This window comes from Callospermophilus lateralis, chromosome 13 (genome assembly GCF_048772815.1).
Source record: "Callospermophilus lateralis isolate mCalLat2 chromosome 13, mCalLat2.hap1, whole genome shotgun sequence".
NCBI lineage: Eukaryota > Metazoa > Chordata > Mammalia > Rodentia > Sciuridae > Callospermophilus > Callospermophilus lateralis.
Window position 1 is genome coordinate 12,324,903 of NC_135317.1, and position 18,006 is coordinate 12,342,908.

Here is an 18,006-nt window from a genome sequence, read left to right on the forward strand (position 1 = left end):
TGCTCCCCAGGCAGCCACTGTCCTGACTTCTGATGCTGCAGATTCAGTCACAGTGCTCCCCGCGTCTTCCCGGTCATGTGGGTGAGCTTCCTCAGGCCTGTTGCTACGGCACCACCTGTCCATCTCTGCACCACGCAGTCCACTGGACAGAGCCTGCTCCCCCCTGTTTATCCATCCTTCTGTTTATGGGCGCTTCAAGCCCCCAGGTTTTGGACAAGTGACATGGTGTGATCATGCGTACGCGCAGTTGACCTTTATTTTCTTGTGGAATCTGTATTTGTGATTTGCCTGCTTTCTGAAATTTACTTGTACCCCCACAACATTATGCCCACAGTTTCCATTGCCAGTCACAGAACAGTGCAGACTGGCAAAAGGAGTTCACGCCTCCCGACGTGCCTTTTACCAGGAGGCTGTGCCTTGTCTCAGCTCTCAGACTGGAAATAGGCGTCCTTTTGGCCTCCACCCAGGGACACATCTTTCTCAGTTTTGTGGCTCTTGTCAGTGTTTCTAAGATGGCCTCAAAGCTCTGTGCTTAAAAGCCAGCTGGTGCCCCTGAGCTCAGGAGGCTGTGACGCACCCACAGAGCAGCTCTGCGTGGAGAAGGCTTTGCTCTGCTGCAATTAGGTCCCGTCACTGTTGGTTCCATGTCGATGGATCAAAGTCTTTATGAAATGAGCTGCCTTTGGAGAGAAGCACAACTGGTTACATACTACTGATTGGTGACAGAGGGGGGAGCAGAGGCCTGTAGGAACAGGACCCAGAATTCCTGGAGGTTTGGTGCTTTGTGTTTGCTACTTCAGGTCTGTGTTGGCTTCACGTAGTGTGACAACCATGAATAACGAGAACTGGCGGCACATGCCTGTTGTGGAGGATAGACCTGGAGGTTGAGCTACCGGTCGGATGATTGACGCATGTTCCCGGTCGGCAGATCACAGATCTCAAAAGCTTGTCATCCGTGCACACACTCCCCAGGAGCCGGGAGTCCTCATGGCCCACCTTCTCCAACGCCTGGTACTGTGACACGCAGCAAGCGTTACCCTGGCTTAACGTGCCTTTTCCTGACAATCAGTGGTGTTGGAGTGTCTTTCCATGAGCTTCGGGCTGGTTACTCAGATGCCCTCTTTTGCCAAATGCCTGGTGACCAGTGTTTGTTCCCTGATTTATTGGGTTTTCCATCTGTTCTCATGACTTGTGGGATTCCTATGTTCTGGATCTGTGTGTTGGTGTCTGCTGCATGACACATAATTTCTCCTGTGCCATGGTTTATCATCTCATTCTCTTAACCATGTTTTTTCCCTTGACATAGAGTGTATCTGACATATCACTCATGCATGGAGTGAGACTGGCCCTTCTTGTGGCTGTACGTGGTGTGGCGTTTCACTGGCTGTGTATATAGGTGACTGATTCGTCCCATGGTCTTCCCCATTCCCTCCCCTCTCTTCCCTTCATTCCCCTTTGTCTAATCCAGTGAGCATCTATTCTTATCCCCCTTAACCGTGTTTTTTAATCAATATGAGTTCTTACTATCAATGAGACAAACCTTACCATTGGTTTACGGTTAGTGCATTTTATCCTGTTATATCATCTTTTTATTCTGCCTAGTGTGAAGTCATAATATCATCCTGTTACTTCTAGGAGTCTCACTAGTCTGCTTTCCACACTCCACCTACAATCCATCCAGAATCGACGTTTGTGAGCCAGTGATCAGTCTTTCTCCCTTTGCTGGGCTCAGTAGAGATAATAGAGTGTCCTTTCCCAGGCACAGCCCCTCCCCCATCGGCCTTTCGTTCTCATTCCTGCACTTACAGCCTGTTTGTGTCCCAGTATTTAATGTCTGCTTCCTGTGAACACCATGTAACCGGACTTTTGATTTTTTTTATCAGAGTTAAAATCTTTGCTTCTTCAATGCAGCACTTGTCTGTCTTTAATGTGTACTTGGGCATATGCCTCTCTATATTGCTGTTTCCCATGTGTACCACATTTATTCAGTTCTCCTTTATGGCTCTTGTTAAAACTATACTTTGTCAATTCAGTATTTTAAATTTTTAAAAATTCCTCCCATTTTAGCTAGCCAGCTATGTGTTCCTTTAGCACCTGTGGTTTTTTTTCTTTCTTTCTTTCTTTTTTTTTTTTTTTGACTGCCCTAAAGAGTTCAATATGAATCTTGACTTTTTAGTTAAATATAAACCAGGACTTTCTTGCTCCTGAGAACATTGCTGTTCCCTTCACGTCCTGCTCCTGTGAGCTGGTGGTTATGTGCCTTAATTCCACACGGGTTGGACCACTAACTAGGGTGTCCCCTCTTAGCTCCCCTGTGCCCTTCCCTGCTGGACTCTCGGCCTCATTCCTAGCCGGGATCATGTCCTGTGTAATGAGCTTAGTACTGATGGATTCTCTCAGTTTCTGTTCATCTGAAAATGTCTTAACTTTACTTTTACTGTTGAGGAAAGTTAAAACTAACTGTATGCTCCTAGATGGGCAATTAGTTCTTGCCATATTTGAAGGATGTGGTTTGGCTGTGTTCTGGCTTCTGCCCTTTGTCACCCACATTTTGGTTCCTGTGGAGCTGCTGGGTGTCACTCTGCCCTGGGGGCCACCAGTTCCGCTGTGACCAGCCGCGTGTGTTCTTCCTTGGACTTTTTCCTGCATGGTAGAGCCGTGCTTCCTGAACTTGTGGTTTCTTGCCCCTTGTCAATACTCAAAACTTCTCAGCTGACAGATCTTCTAATACAGTTTCTGCCTCATTCTTTCTTTTTCCTTCCGATTTCATCCTTCATGGACATGGGCTTTAAAATAGTGATGATTTGAAATGTTGAAGAAAACAGAGGGCTGAGCTGTAGCTCAGCGGTAGAGTGCTCACCTGGCATGTACACAGCCTGGGTCTGATCCCCAGCACAGTAGAAAAAAGGAATATAGAGGACATATTGGAGAATTTCAACCGAGAACTGGAATATATTAAGAAATCACACTGAAAAGTAACTGAAATTCAGAACACAGTAGATGGATCAGCAGAACAGACACAGTAGAAGGAAGGATTAGTAAATAGAACACAGGTCTGTAGAAAATATCTATCAGGAAGCTGAATGGATGGATGAAAGATGAATTTTTTATTTAAGATATCAGGTTCTTGCTTTGCATGAGAGGTAAGACTTTCTGCCGTTGCTGGGCTGTGTTCCTGAGCGGCTGTGTGTGACCTGTGAGGCTTTGGCCCTCCTACTGCATGGTCACTCCTCCTCTCAGGCTCCCCAAGGGCTGCTGAGGGTGCTGCGGTGCCTGCCCTGCTCTGCTCTCTGTGCAAAGCCATCGTATCGTTCTGTGGCCCTGCTCTGCTCCTGTCCACGCTGAGTGCTGCGGTCTGGCTGGGCACAATTCAGGAGCCACTTGTCAAAAGAAACAAACTTTATTTTTAGAACCACACACGCCAAAGAAAACAGCTCCTCAGGAAAACCTTCAGAGCCCAACTGCCACCACCGGCTTCCCACAAGCCTCTCAACCTCCCCCACTCCTCCTGCTCTTGAGGCCGATTGGCTGGGTCGCATGTGCGGAGCCAAATAAAGTCCCCCAATGAGCAGCTCCGTGGTCTGAAAGAGCGGGGAAACAGCCCAATGAGCATCCCCGCAGAGGAGCCAATCAGTTGGCAGCTAGAAGTTGCTGGGGCCGCTGTGAGCCAATCATCAGCTGGCAGCTGGAAGTTTGCTGGCAGCTGGAAGTTTGCTGGGGCCCCTTTGGCTGTGGCTCTCAACAGCTGAGTGTTGGGCACACCAGGAATTTGCGCTCCACCTGTGCTGATAAGGTCCAGCAATCAGGAACAGGGTGCATTTGTGTATTGGTTAGTCTGGTGATGGGGTGTGTGTATTGGTGTGGTGGAGGGTGATGGGATGGTGGGTGACTGGGTGTGGGTGTGCTTGTGAGGTGCTGGTGACAGTCTAGGTGTGGGGCAGTATAGATATAAGTGCCTGGTCTGGGGGTTGGGTAGCTGAGGACTATAGTCAGCTGGCTGGTGTTGAGAGCTACAGCCGAGTTGGAATGGCCCCTGGCATTTTGCCAGAAGTAATGGTTGAGAGGCGAGCCATTAAGATGTTGATAATTAAGTTAAGCTCAGGCACCCGCTACTTTGGAGCTCTCGCAGGGATTCCTGGAAAGTTCACGTTGGTTGGTGAAGTTCCAGTGGGGAGTTCCGGTTGGTGTGTGGGGTGCCGGAGAGGTGCCGCGTGGATGGCGTTCGGGAGAGTTCCCGGGGAGTGTGCGTGGAGTGCTGTTGGAGTTCAGGCAATAAAATTTCCTGTTTGAACATACAAGTGCTTTGTGGTGGCTCGGTGATTTGTGCCCAGCCAGACTGTGGCAGGCTGGAGCAGGGATGTTCAGGGACTGTGTGGGACTGGGCAGATGCTTCTGGAGATGCAGATGGGACTCTGGGTGGCCTTGCAGACAAGCAGCTAGGAAGGGCTGACACCTGTGTCCCAGCAGCTTGCTGTACGTAGCCAGCCCCTCTGAGTCCTCTGGTTGAAGTGCCCCATCGCCCTGTGAGGCTAGTTTGTCACATGCCCGCATGCCAAGTGACATTCATCCAGCCTGACAGGCCCAGATGTGTCAGGAGACAGCACTGACCTCATTTTTTTGCCTCTTCCCCTCCTAGCTGCGAGAATCCGCTGCTCCAGAAGGTGTGGGTGGCTGACTTGGAGGCTTGCCGGCTACTGCTGCAGAGTCTGAAGCTCCAGGAGGCAGCGGGCAGCCCATGTGCAGAAGACGAGGGGCCGAGGGACGGCCTGAGCTGGGCCCAATCCGAGGACCAGGGGAAGGCCCTGTGGCAGGAATCACCCGAATGGAGGGCTCACCACACCCCCGAGCTGCATTGCTCAGGAGAACAGAAAGAGGTTGGTCTTTTCCACGTGGCTTCTTGGGGCGCCTTTTGGGTGGTCAGTACTGGGTGGCTCCCATCAACCATGCAAACTTTAAGGTCTGAATAACTCTTTTTTTTTTTTTTTTTTTTTTTTTAAAGAGAGAGAGAGAATTTTTTAGTATTTTATTTTTTAGTTTTCGGCAGACACAACATCTTTGTTTTGTAAGTGGTGCTGAGGATCGAACCCGGGCTGCATGCATGCTAGGTGAGCGCGATACCGCTTGAGCCACATCCCCACCCCAAATAACTCTTGAATATGAGTACAAAAAAATGCCAGTTTTTTTGGTAGAAGTATTATAGAGAAACAGAGAAAATTTTTCAGCTAGTAGTTTTATTTTTATTCTAACTTAGAGTTAAATATAGTGACTCTACTGGTGTTCTATGTGCTTACGTGTAATTCTACGCACACATGGTGTTCACCACGAGGTTTTCCGCCCAGCTCCTGTGCGAGCTCCTCTGCTACCCAGCTGGCAGGCAGAACCTCCTGTCGCCTGAGTGAGCAGCAGAGGCAGGTCCTCAGAGGCCAGGTGGCGAGCTTGGGAAGGGATGCTGCAGTGGGCACTGGCCATAGGGAACGCACTGTGGAGGACACTGAAGCAGGAGGCCCCTAAAGGCCAAATGAGGAGCCAAACAGGGATGGACAGTCTAGCAATCCTAGGTCACAGGGCCTGTCGCAGGGTGGTGCCATCCAAGGTGGAACAGGAAGTCGTCACAGATGTCCTTGCATAGGCTCTGGTGCCCTGTGTAGTAGCTCTGGTTGGCAGCCGTGTGTCCTTTGTGACCTCTCAGCTGTGGGTGTTTTTAGGGCTTGACACAGCAGCTCAGATTTGATCCTGGCCACCTCCCACTCCCAGGCTGGGCCTCCTGAGCTCAAGGCAGAGGGGTTGAAAACCTGCCCCTGCTGCGGGTGGCTCTGGAGAATGTTCCCGTGTGAGGGAAGCACCACCTGAGCATGGGTGTGGGGCCCTGGGTGACCAGCTGCAGGCCCTGGCCGTGTCCTTGAAGGCAGGGCTGGCTGCCCAAGGTGACTGTGTCAGTAGCTTCTGTCATGTCTACAACGCTGAGACCATCTCTTGCTGAGAGAAAAGGCTGTCTCTGGCTTGCGGCTTGGAGGCTTCAGTCATGGTCATGGGCCTGATGCTTGGGGCCTGTGGTGGCCATCACGGCAGAACCACTTGACAGAGCAAAGCCATTTACTGGGTGGTTTGGAGCAGAAAAGAGCTGTCCTTGGAAGGTGCACCCTGAGGACCTAAGGCCTCTCCCAAGGCCCGGTACGTTTCTAGCCCCTCCCAACAGTGCCATGCTGGGGGCGAGCCTTCAACCCCTGGGACTTTGGGGGACTCTGAGAGCTGCATGGTGGCAGGTCCCAGGAGGAGCACGGTGCTGCGTGGAGGGGGCCATACCAGTTAGGGAGGGGTCTCCTGGGCCAGGGCTGCCCAGGCCAGGGCCACACAGACACAGCAGAGGGTGCCTGTCAGGAGTGCCCTGTTGCCCGCTCCTCCTGGAGCCATTCAAAGTCTGCCCCGAGGCACCTGTAATAAGAGAGACGGTGGCAGAAAGCACACAGAGGGAGTCCTCAGTGACACAGGCCTTCAGAAAGGCAGAGCCAAGGACACAAGCAGCCTTCGTGCCCACCCACTGACCACGGACTGGGAGGGGGCAGTGGAGGACTGCGATGGGTCAGCGGGTGAGGGCCAAGGCTCATGGCCTGGCACCCTCGTGAGGCCTGTTCAGGTCCCTGTGTCCCCTACCTTCTGACACGAGGCTGTTCCTTCCCTCCAGGTGGAGGGAGGGTCTTAGGGCCTGCTTCAGAGGCAGGTGGGGGATGCTGTGCCCTGCCCCAGGTGACAGGGCAGAGCAGGCTTGGGAGACCTCCTGCTCTGTGGCTGCCTCTGGGGCCAAAGGGCCGAGCTTTGGGGTGGTATGTCCTGAAGCCTCCTTCCCTCTCCTCCGCCGTGGTCTCACCCTCCAGCTTCTCTGATGGCTTTCCCAAGTGTGGAGGGGTTGGTCTCCATCCAGCAGATCAGAAGCACCTGCCAACTTCAGTCTTTGGCTGTGGGAAACAGCTGTTTGCTGGAAAGTATAAAACCCCAGGTCCAGGACGAAGAGGAGAAGGGTCGCATCACAGAACGCCTTCCTCCTTGCCTGATGGCAGGTCCTGCAGCGGCTCTCCTCCAAGCTTCAGCCCTCTGGGCCCTCCCCCCCCAATGTCCAGGTGCCCCGTCAATTGCTTGTCACCTTTTTGGAGGGCCCTAGTGGGGGCCTCATCATCTTCTGCTCCTGCATTGCCATGGTGTGATTCCCCCTTATCTCCAGTTTTGCTTTCTAGGGTTTCTGTTACCTGTGGTCAAATGTGGTTGGAAAATGTTAAATGGGAAGTTCCTGGAATAACAATTGATGGGTTTTACATTGTGTGCCACTCTGAGCAGCATGAAGACATCTCCTGCCTTCCTGCTGTGGCCCACCTGGAATGTAAACCATTTCTTTGTCCAGGGTATCCACACTGTATGTGCTACCCACTCGTTAGTCACTGAGTAGCTAGGTCACAGTGCTTGTGTTTTAGTAAACCTTATTTTCTTCATAATGGTTCCAAAGTACAGGAGTAGTGATGGGAGCAGTTCAGATGTACCAAAGAGAAGCTGCAAAGTACTTCCTTTAAGTGAAAAGATAGAAGTTCTCCAACTAAGGAAAGAAAAAAAACTCACATGTGGAGGTTGCTAAAACCCCCAGGTCAGCACGATATTTAGAGAGTGAGAGACCGTTTCACACAACTTTGATTGCACTACATTGTTATAATTATTCTATTTTATTAGTAATGTTTTTTGTTAATCTCTTTCTGTGCCTAATTTATAAATTAAACTGCGTCACAGGTGTGCATGTGTAGGAAGAGGCAGTGTGTACAAGGTGAGTGCCACCTGTGGTTTTGGATACACACTGGGGTCCTGGAGGGAATCCGCCCTGCATGGGTCACGGTGCCCGCAGAGGGGCAGCCATTCCTGGGAATCGAGATGATGGACATTTTCTGGGAGGGGCAAGACTATGGGGCCAGGAAACGAATCCTTGTGGCCAGCTCCTTGTGGGAGCTGCAGAGAGGACGAGGTATCTTGTATCTTGGGTTGGGGTGACACGACTGTGTACATAGATAGGAATTTTTAATTTTACACCCCAAAGAGTGGATTTTACTGTGGGTGACTTTGCAGTAGTGACTAAGTTTTTAAAATGCCTTCCTACTCAAGATGAGAGCTGTAGAGGTCTGAATTGTGGCATGTGGCAGAAGACAGCGGTGGTGAGAAGAGGGCTGAGGTGGGCACAGTGGCCCGCACCGCAGTCCCAGACCCTCCGTGGGCCCCACGGGAGCACATGCCACAGTCCCAGACCCTCTGCAGGGAGGCACGCTGGGAGGCAGGAGTTCAGGGCCAGCTTGGCCTCATGGCGAGACTCCGTCTCAGCAAAGACCGAAACAGAACAAGAGGCCTCTGCTCAGGTGCCAAATGGCCGCTGGCAGCCTGGTGTCCTCTTCTGCTGAAACAGAACAGAGCGGGAGATGGGCACCACCCCAGTCTCGGTCTGTGAGCTCAGGGAGCAGGTCTTGCTGGGCTCACTGTCTGGCAGTCACAGCGTCCCTGGAATATTTTCAAACGCTGCACATGCTTCTGTCAAGGAGCAGCAGTGGCCGGGGCAGTTAGTGGAGGCCCCCAGGGGAAGACACTTGGCACAGGGAAAGCCGTTTGTGCCACAGCCCAGGATGCTAGACCCCCGTGGCACAGACAAGAGAGGACCCAAGGTCTCAGAGGCAGGCATTTTTTGTTTCCTGCCCTGGTTTCCAGGGAGTCTTTGGGGTCTGGGGAGGTGTATTATCTTGTGGCTAAAGTGGCTGCTGCCAGCTGAGGTCTGCCAGGAGGCCTGCTGGGCATGGCCACCCACACGGGTTCCCCAGTGGAGCGCGCTGCCCGTTAGGCAGTCAGTTTCTTTCTGATGCAGATCTTCCAGGAGAGACTGCTGGCTCCTTACAGAGGTCTGCGGGGAGATGGGTTTCAAGCCTCCCCTGAGTGTGGCTGGCCAAGGGGAGGGTGTGCACTGTGGTGGGACTTTGTTTTTGCAGGAGCTTTACTGTGGACTAACACCTTGGCATTGGGGGTCCCTGCCAGGCTGCTCAGCACCAGCCCCCCATCTTACAGCAGGGCTGTGAAGGCCTGGTAATTTTCATGGGGCTTTGTCTCAGAGGAGGTTAGCAGGGGCTTGGGCCCGCTACAGCTGTGCCTCTTCGACTTGTAAGAGCCCTTCCTCTCAGCTTCCTCGGTTTCCTCCAAGCCTTTCTGGGGACCCTGGAAACCATTGGCTGCTGTCAGCCTGGTTATGGATGCTCCAGGAGTCGCACGGGGCCAGACAGAGGCTGGGAAGCCGGTGGGCAGCTCCCCCGCTGCGAAGCTCTTCTCTTGTACACGCTGTTCTGGCCGCGATACCCGTGTCACTCTCTCTGCCATCTGCAGCCTGTGCTGCCCGGGGGCTTTCTGTTTCCGCCCCATGATGGGCTCCCCTCCTGCAGGGTCCCTGGACAGCATCACCCCTCACATCCCAGCTGCTTCCTCTCTGAGCCAGTAGCTGCCTCCACGAAGGTGAAAGAAAAGAGGCCAAGAGAGGAGCTGGCAGCTTCCGGCCACCTCCCGTGGTGTCTGAGCAGCCAGCGTGCCCGGGCATCTGTGCCCAGAGGATCCAGCAACAAGGCTCACTGGACACGGCAGCCTTACTTGTCAGATTTAAGTCCCCCGAGCATGTAGGTCTGGGAGGGGAAAGGTGTGATCCCCTCCTGGCCCACCCTCAGCGTCACGGCCAGCTGTCCAAACGCAAGACGGGTAGACAGAGGAAACAACAGGTTGATAGACTGACACTGTGTGACAGGGAGCCTCAAGAAACAAGGACCAGGGACTCGGGGAGAGCCGCTCTGTGCTGGGGTTGATGGACAGCCGTGTAGTGTGGTGGCCAAGGGGTCACCTAAGGTCCCTACTGTTCTCTCTGTGTCACAGTCCTCCCCTGCCTGGGAGCAGAACCCTCTGGAACGAGGATCTTCCAAAGAGAAGAGGGTGTCCTTGATAGGATGGCTTTCAGGGAGGGGCCTTCTGGCTTCTGAGGCTCATCTTGGGAGCGGGGAGTGCTGTTCCTGTGACCCACTTTAGGCGAGGCGGAGGGGCCGGGAGCAGGAAGGCAGGAGGCCTTGCGTCTGAGGCCTGCCCGTGCCTTTCAGTCCCAACACGCAGCACCCCGAGGTGAGCCCTTTGGGGCGTCATGTTCTGCACCCCACGGGTATCTCTACCCTTTCCTTAGCGGATGTCTTCCTTAGTGCGTTAAGCCATGGGTGACAGTGGGGTGCGTTCGGACGTGACGACCTGTGCGGGCTGAGATTTGCTCCATGTCAGTCCCCAGGGCGTGTCGTTCCCCACCGCCCCCCCCCTCCCCATTCCCCCATTCCCCTTCCTCTCCCTTTGGTCTTCCTTCTGTTCATTGATGATGTTATGGACACAAGTTCCACAGAGACACATGCAGGTGGAATCCACCCTAGTGTACGTGTGTGTCCGTAGCAGAGTTGGGTGGATTTCATTCCGCAGTTCCTCCTTTTCCCCTCCTCCTCCTTCCGTCCCCCTCAACTCCACTGACCTTCCTTCTGTTTTCACAGGATTCCTGCTCCCCTCTTTCCTTATTTTGGTATAGCTTCAACATATGAGAGGAAGCATTTGACGACCTTTAACTTCTGGGAACTAGCTTATTTCACTTGGCATGACCATCTCCAGTTCCCAGAAAATGCCATAATTTCCTCCTTTCTTATGGCCAGGTCACGCCCCACTGTGCACAGACACCACTTTTCCTTTGTCTGTGAACGGCCCCCCCGGCCGGGTTCCCAGCGCGGCCATGTGAGATGTGCTGCTATAAGCACGATGTGGCTGTATTCTGGAGTGTGCTGACTTCAGTTCTTTTGGATAAATACTGAGGAGTTACTAACATCCAAAGTGATCAGCAAGAGGAGACCATTAAATGCAATTAAAATAGAAGAAAAGTCAAACTGTCTCTGTTTGCTCAAGACATAATCCTGCATCTAAGAGACCCCAAAACTCTACCAGAAGATTTCTAGAGCTGATAAATTCGACCAAGTAGCAGGGTACAAGATCAGTCTATGAAACTCAGTAGCTTTCCTACACACCAATAATGAATCTACTAAGAAATCAGGAAAACTATCCCGTTCACAATAACCTAAAAATCCCCCCAGACTTGGGAATGAAGCCACCTCGTTTTACTCAGCTGTGGGTCCTCCCAGCTTGAATTCTCACCTGGAGATATCTCTAGTAGATGGGCGCCCTGCGTCTGGGCTCACGGCGGGCATGGGCCTGCTTCCCCTCTGTGCTGGCCCTGGTCTCTTGACAGCCTCAGAGTTTGTGAGCTGCCGGGAGCGGGTACCTTCCTGTTGCTGGCATGGCTCTCAAGGTTCAATATCTTAGGGAGAAGAAGAGAGTGGGGTGAGGAAAGGCCACCCCCCAGCATGGTAGAGCAGCGTGGCACCCAGGAGCATGTAGGGAAGCCATCAGGACACCAGCAGGCCTGGTGCTCACCATTCAGAAGTCAGACAAGGGAGAATTTTTTTTTTTAAAAAGTACACTTTAAATCTCCTTTTAAAACTAAAAACACGCACATCTGCCAATCATTTAATATGGATTCGATCTTGTGTGCGTGGGTCTCCTCTGGGCCCGTCCCAGGCCCCTCCTGCATGATCCTCGCCTAGTGTGGCACCCGGTCTCCAGTGCTGGCCCTTCCCGGGGCTGGACCTATAGCACGCTCCTGTTTGGCAATCCTCAGTCTCCCTTCCCTCGCTTCAACACAACCCAGTCTTTCCAAGGTTTTTGATTTCTTTTCTCAGAAATAAGAACTTTTTTCACACCAATATTTCATGGTTTTACATAGTATGAACTTATATTGTCTAATTAGTATTTTACCTACAACTGGCATGAATAGGGTTAGAAACAGCTCCACCAATGGAAGCCCAAGTTCCCTGCCTGCCTGGACTTGTTCACTGGGCTCAGCAGGCTCCCCCTGGCCCCTGGGTTAATGTCCTCACTCCCAGCTCCTCCTGCCCCAGTGAGGAGGCCCACTCTCTTCCCCTCCGTCTGGGACACTGAGGCACCACCTGGATGCTCCAGTGCAGACGCTACTTCCTCCCTTACCAAGCAAGCTGGTGCCCCCGAGGAGGACACCCTCTGGGGTCCTGGAGACTCTACCACTATGGTGGAGGTTGTTGTCCTTCAGTGTTGAAGACTGAGGTCCACAACGGGATGGCCACCCCAAGTGGCCAGGATACCACACGTTCTTCACAACAGCTCAGTGGACTCCTAGTGCAGCTGAGGGCGTCCAATCTGGAGGTTCCTGCTTCTGGAAACAAGCTTGTCTCTGCCCCTCGTCATGCCTGGGGGACAGGGCTGCTGGAAATAGGATCTTCCCAAGCCACGAGCAGGTGACCACTACGCATGTCCCAGAAGGGAGCCCAGGTGGAGGCCTGGGCTGAGCTCTGTGGCACTCCCACATGGAGTTGCCCTGCCCAGTGGCAACAGTGTGAAGTGCTCCCGTCCAGACATGCTGGGACCCTGGCCTTGCCGGCTGTTGGCTACGCCCGCCCCAGGTAGCTCTGGGAGCCATGGACGGGACAGTGTGGCTGTCGTTTCTTTGGCATAATTAGAAGCCTGAGGGCAATTAGCCCACCTAACTGTGTGAGAAGGAGAGTGGCCGGAGCTCCCCGTCTGTGGGATGCATGGAGTGCGTTGTGAGGGAAGAGCAGGGGCCACTCAACCAAAGCCCCCGCGAGCCCAGGTGCCTGAGCAGTGGCCCTGGAAACGTAACCCTGTCTCATGTTGTGTGGTTTCCACAAAACACTTGGAACTTCATTTTTTTTTTTCTAATACAAAATGAACAAGTTTGGTGTTGGCTTTAGTTCTCCTAGTTCCGCTTCCCTCTTGCAGTCTGGTGTTTCTCGGCAACAGGCAGCTCAAAGGCACATTCCTTGAAGCATCCCCCTGCGGTGCTCTGCTTTTATTTCCTGTATGTCTTTGGAGTTCGATGTCACAGTCCCCAGAATCTGCATCTGTTGTGGGGTGGCGATTATTCAGGTACCAGCTGAAGCAGGGTCCCATCTACTGACGGTGCTGGTGGGGTCTGACCTTGCTCAGCTCTGAAGTCTGAGCCCAGTGTGCAACAGGGCAGCAGTCCAGAAGCTCTTGAGTGGCCATGTAGCACTGAAGGTGGCTTTCTAAGGCTATCCTTCGTGCAAGCCAGAGATGGCAGGCCAGTCGCCGCAGACCCAGCATGAGGCAGCTTCTCCTACCAGCTCTCTTGGCTCTGCTGATTCCTCCTGTCCCGAGCTCCTTCTCATGCCTTCTTTGAGACAAGCGTGAGGGTCCTTGGGGACAGCAGATTGCCGGCTGTGATCTACAGGGGTCTGGACACTTCAGGTGGGTTCTTCACCCCTTCCAACCACGGGGTGCTTCCAGGGCCACGCCCACTCGCTCAGGGTGTAGCCACATGATTTGGGCATTTGGGGGGCTACAGCTTTTATCCAGAGCAACAAAGAGGCGCTTGGGCCTCTCCACCCGTTGGCGTTCATACGCTGCCTGTGGCCCTCAGCGTTTATGAGGAAAGGGGAATGCTCATCACAAATCTCTTCCAAATAGAGGTGGAACCCGTTCTTTGTGTAACAGACAGGCCACTGTCTGGGGTAAATATTCCTTATGGACCATATTTTTAAAAAGGCGGAGAAAACCACGGAGCATTCCTGGAACGCATTTGCCACGCAAATGTTCTGGAAAATGGCCTGAAGAACATGTGGAAGGCTGTGGCTTCACGTCTGAGCCAAGGAGACGCCTTCAGCCCCTGCTGAGCCCATGGGGGTGGCAAGCATGTCTGCTTTACCTCGGGGGACAGCGGGGTGAGACTTGGGGCTGGAAGAGACGTCCCGAGGCTCAGTCGTGGTGTGGGTCAGGGTTCATGTGAGTGGAGCAGGGCTTTTACTTCCAGGGTTCGTCAAACCTCAGCAGTGCCGCAGATGGCCCTGAGCGCAGAAGGCTGCGCTATCAGGGGGGACCCCTCTGCCCTGTCCTTTCTTCACTGTGTCACCTGTGGCTTTGGCTGCTAGAACCAGGTCATCATGGGTGGGCAGCTACTGTGGAGCCTCAACCCATGGCCAAGGCAAGCGGGGACCTGGGTGTGCTGGCCAGGTAAGAGCCAAGAGCCCAGCACCCAGCCAGGGCTCAGGCGAGGGCTCTGGACACCACGTGCCCTCCACCCCCGCCTGCAGGAGCAGAGCGCGACAGCCAGCACCCACGGCCCCAGCACGTGCATCTCCCTCAGGAGCCAGACCCGCAGGGTGCCCGGAGCCTCCCAGGCTCCACTCAGAGCGATAGCTGCACTTGCTGCTGTGGCCACGAAGCTTTTTCTGTCTTGTGCGTGGCTCCTGCTGGGCCTCTCATTGCCTCTTCCCTTGGAAGGACTTTCCCCAGCAACTGAAGAAGCCAACTATTCAACCATCTTGGATTGTCCCAGCCACGACTCAATGTGGTGAGCTCCGTGATGAGCAGCAACTCCAGAAGCCCTGGAGCTGCTCCAGGCAGAGCTGGCCCTGCAGCAGTGCCCACCCCAGACACTTAGCTGGACACATCTCCTGTTCCCAGTGCAGGTTCTGTTCAGAACAGAAACAGTACACACGCTGTCTCATGGCCCTGAACAGCCTGGTGGCCACTGTCAGCAGGGACATGTCCTCACTGAGGGAAGAGCCCTGGCTGTTGGCTGGGCACTCCCTGCCCTCTGAACATGAGCTCAAGTCTAACATTTTAAATGTTGGTATTTCCTAAATGCCACAGGCAAGGACTTAGCCTTGTTTGTGGAAAATAAAACTAAGTAAAAAAATAAAATAAAAAGCCCTCCGAGGCCCTGGTCAGGGATTTATACCCGCTTTACCAGTGGGCGTGGTTTAGCACCTGCTCAGGTCAGCAGCCGGGTGCCTTCGTGGGTGCAAGCCCACACCTTCACAGACAAGTGTTTTTAGAAATTCATTTTAATTAGAAAATCCTGCTCGACGTAGGAAATCCTGTTTTCTGTTTTAAATCGTGTTCCCTGAGATGGGAGACGTGGACAGAAAGGTGACGTCAGCTCTAAGTCAACACAGCTGAACCCTTCCGGCCTTTCATTCAAGCCTTCAGGTTTGCTCGTGAGGTCAGCTTAGCAAGTTATGTTTGAGATGCTGCCTGGCTGAGCCGTGCTACTGACTCCTTCCCACGCAAGTCTGCAGGGCTTTCTCTGAGGCCAACAGAGACACGTGTCAAGTACTGGGGTTGTCATGCAGGATGCAGAGGCTGCTGTGAGGCTGAGGGATTATCCCAGACAAGACTGTTCTTGCCTGTAGTTGGGCAGTGTTTGGAAAAGTCTTTACACCAGTTCCCCCACTAGCTCTCACACCACAGAAAGACTATTTCCTAGACAGTGCAGTCTGAGAAACAGCAAAACGTCCTCAAAAGCTTTGTATCAGTCCATTATCTGTTGCTGTAACAAAATACCTGAGGCTGGATACTTAATAAAGAAAAAAGCTTTATTTAGCTCACAGTGTTGGAGGCTGAAAATTCATAATAAGGCAGATCCATGTGTTTGGTCTTTGGGGAGGGCCCCTTGGCTACGTCACATCGTGGCAGAAGACATCACGACATGAGGAACAGATAACATGGTGGGGCAAGAATCCAGAGTTTGGTTGACTCCACAGATGTAGAACCTGCAATATGGAGGTTTGTGCACCAGCATGGTTGGTGCAGGGCTTGGCAGATTCTCTAACTTGTGCCTTGGAAAAGCAACCCCACCAGCATGTGCCAATCAGACCTTCTGTCACCAGACATGGTGCTTTGAGCTTGTGTCTTTGTAATCTTTAAAAACCTTTAAAAAAAAAATTCCACTGTATTGCTTCCATACTCTACCATTATTGTTTGAAATAATATTTATGGTAATTTTTTTTCTAATTATACTTTAAAAATATGGGAAACTTTAGGAAAGTATAGAGAAGAAAATAAAAATGTTCAATAATACCACCCCTCAAAATAATTGTGAATCATTGCAGTTATTTGCCCATTTAAGTATTTCCTGTAATTAGCTGTTCTTGCATTGAGTCTTCTTAACGACTAATCACAAATCTGGCAGCTGGGGGGGAGGGGGGTGTCACAGGAGCAAGTGGGCTGAGCTGTGAGGACAGGAAGTCCTCCTGGACTTCCAATGCCATCAGCTTTGCATAATTACCATCTTCTACTTCTACAGTGACCTTGTCACCAGATCCCTTTCTTTCATATATACACTTCCCTGCATTCCACCCGCCCTCTGCTTGGTGACAGTAGTGATTACAGTTCCCATGGGCACAGCTGTCTTCCACCACAGTGGACCATTGGGACGTGAACTTTAAAGCCTTCCAGAGCTAATAGAGCAATGTCAGCCCACATGGCTGGCCTTCAGTGTCATTCACAGACCCTGACTTCAGCATCACGTAACAGACACTGATGACTAAGGGCTTTGCCCAGTGTTGCTGCCACACCTGGGCCCTGGGCCCTGGGGGTCCTTGTTAGGTACTCCATATTGCTCTGTGGCAGCCCAGCACTTCACAATCTGAACACACACCTTCATTCTTCCCTTATGAACAATTCCTTTAGTGTATCTTGTAAGCCTTTCGCTGCTAGTTGGGAAAATACTGCCTCTGCATTTGGTCAAGTTTTAATTCTGGATGGATTTCTTGCTTTTCTCTTCCTTTTATACCAAGATTTACTGTTTTCTCTCTGAATTTTCTTGGCCTTGTTTACTTGTTTCCTTCAAGAATTTGTGGGCTTCTAGAACTCAGGATTGACACTGGGGCCTTGGGACGAGTGGCCAGCCCAAGGCCCTTGTCCACAGCGAGTTGTCAGTCGCCCAGGTGGACCTGGCACATGTCAGAATGGAGAGTTGGGAAGGGGAATCATCCTGTGGGACTTGAAGGAGGGGAGGGGGTGCAGGATGATAGCGGGAGGAACTGGGCTTGCTGCACTCAGGTGCAGGCAGGTGGCAAATATCAGGCCACAGCCGAGAGCTGAGGAGCCAGAACTGGCCTTGGACCAGTTTGTTCAACTGCAAAGCGTGGACTCTGCTCCATGGTGGTTTGTGCAGGACAGTGACACAGAGGGCCTTTACTGGCTCCTGTATGGGGCATGCGTTTGGAGGGGAAGTCTTAGAGGAGCAGGCGATTCTGAGACTCAACTGTTCCTTCACCAAACTGATGAATTCTAAGTATCTGCCCAGTGCCAGGTGCCCAGGGGGACCCAGCAGCAGGTGCCATGGTCACCCCTGCTCTTGCGGGGCCTGTGCTCCAGGGAAGGGAGGAAGTGGCACAGAATAGACAGTGTGCACTCCTGTCTCCAACTCCATGTGCTTCGGGGTGGCCAGTGTTCAGACCCACTCAGATTCCTGTGCCCTTCAAGGAAAACCCCCTGTCCTTGAAGCTCAGCCCATTTGTGCCTGTGACACCCTCTCCCACCCAGCTTTTGCTAGAATTCCAATTAGAGTATGAGTCCCCTGTGAAGGCACCTGGAAAGTCCAGGTTTCCTTTTGATAAACCTTTTCAGGAGTTGATGCTCGGGGAGTCAGGCTTAGAAATGACCAGATGGGAGCGGGGCTGGGGAACTATGTGGATGAGCCCCCTCATGCAATCACAGCCTGAACCGGGCTCTGGTTCCCCGTCACTTCCTCCAGGGTGGCAGAGGCTCCTGTGTGACTCCCAGGGGTGTGGAAGCCAAGGAAGCCTGGGATGTTTCCCCATGTGTCCTGCCTGCACACAGAGTCCTGAAGTCCCTGTGGCGCACTCATGACCTTTTCTTGTTCTCTGGCCAGGAATCTTACATCTTGTCTGCAGAACTTGAAGAACAATGTGAAGCCATAGGCAGGAAGCTGCTGGACTTGGAAGATGCACTTCACACGGCCATGCACAGTCACGACGGAGAGCTCATGCATATCCTTGCAGCTTGCGGGTTGAATACCTGCAAGGTTATTTTGTAAAAGAAAGTCTTAACAGTTGCCTC

The 18,006-nt window shown here is 52.6% G+C and overlaps 1 protein-coding gene across 1 annotated transcript in view; it reads left to right on the forward strand.

The window, feature by feature from the left end:
- The window catches only part of Disc1 (DISC1 scaffold protein), a 165,708-nt gene that overhangs the window by 138,055 nt on the left and 9,647 nt on the right, over positions 1 to 18,006 (forward strand). Inside the window, exons 11-12 of the mRNA XM_077105119.1 lie at positions 4,637 to 4,874; positions 17,819 to 17,936. Of these exons, the coding sequence (XP_076961234.1) occupies positions 4,637 to 4,874; positions 17,819 to 17,936 (356 nt within the window). The remainder of the gene's footprint in view (positions 1 to 4,636; positions 4,875 to 17,818; positions 17,937 to 18,006) is intronic.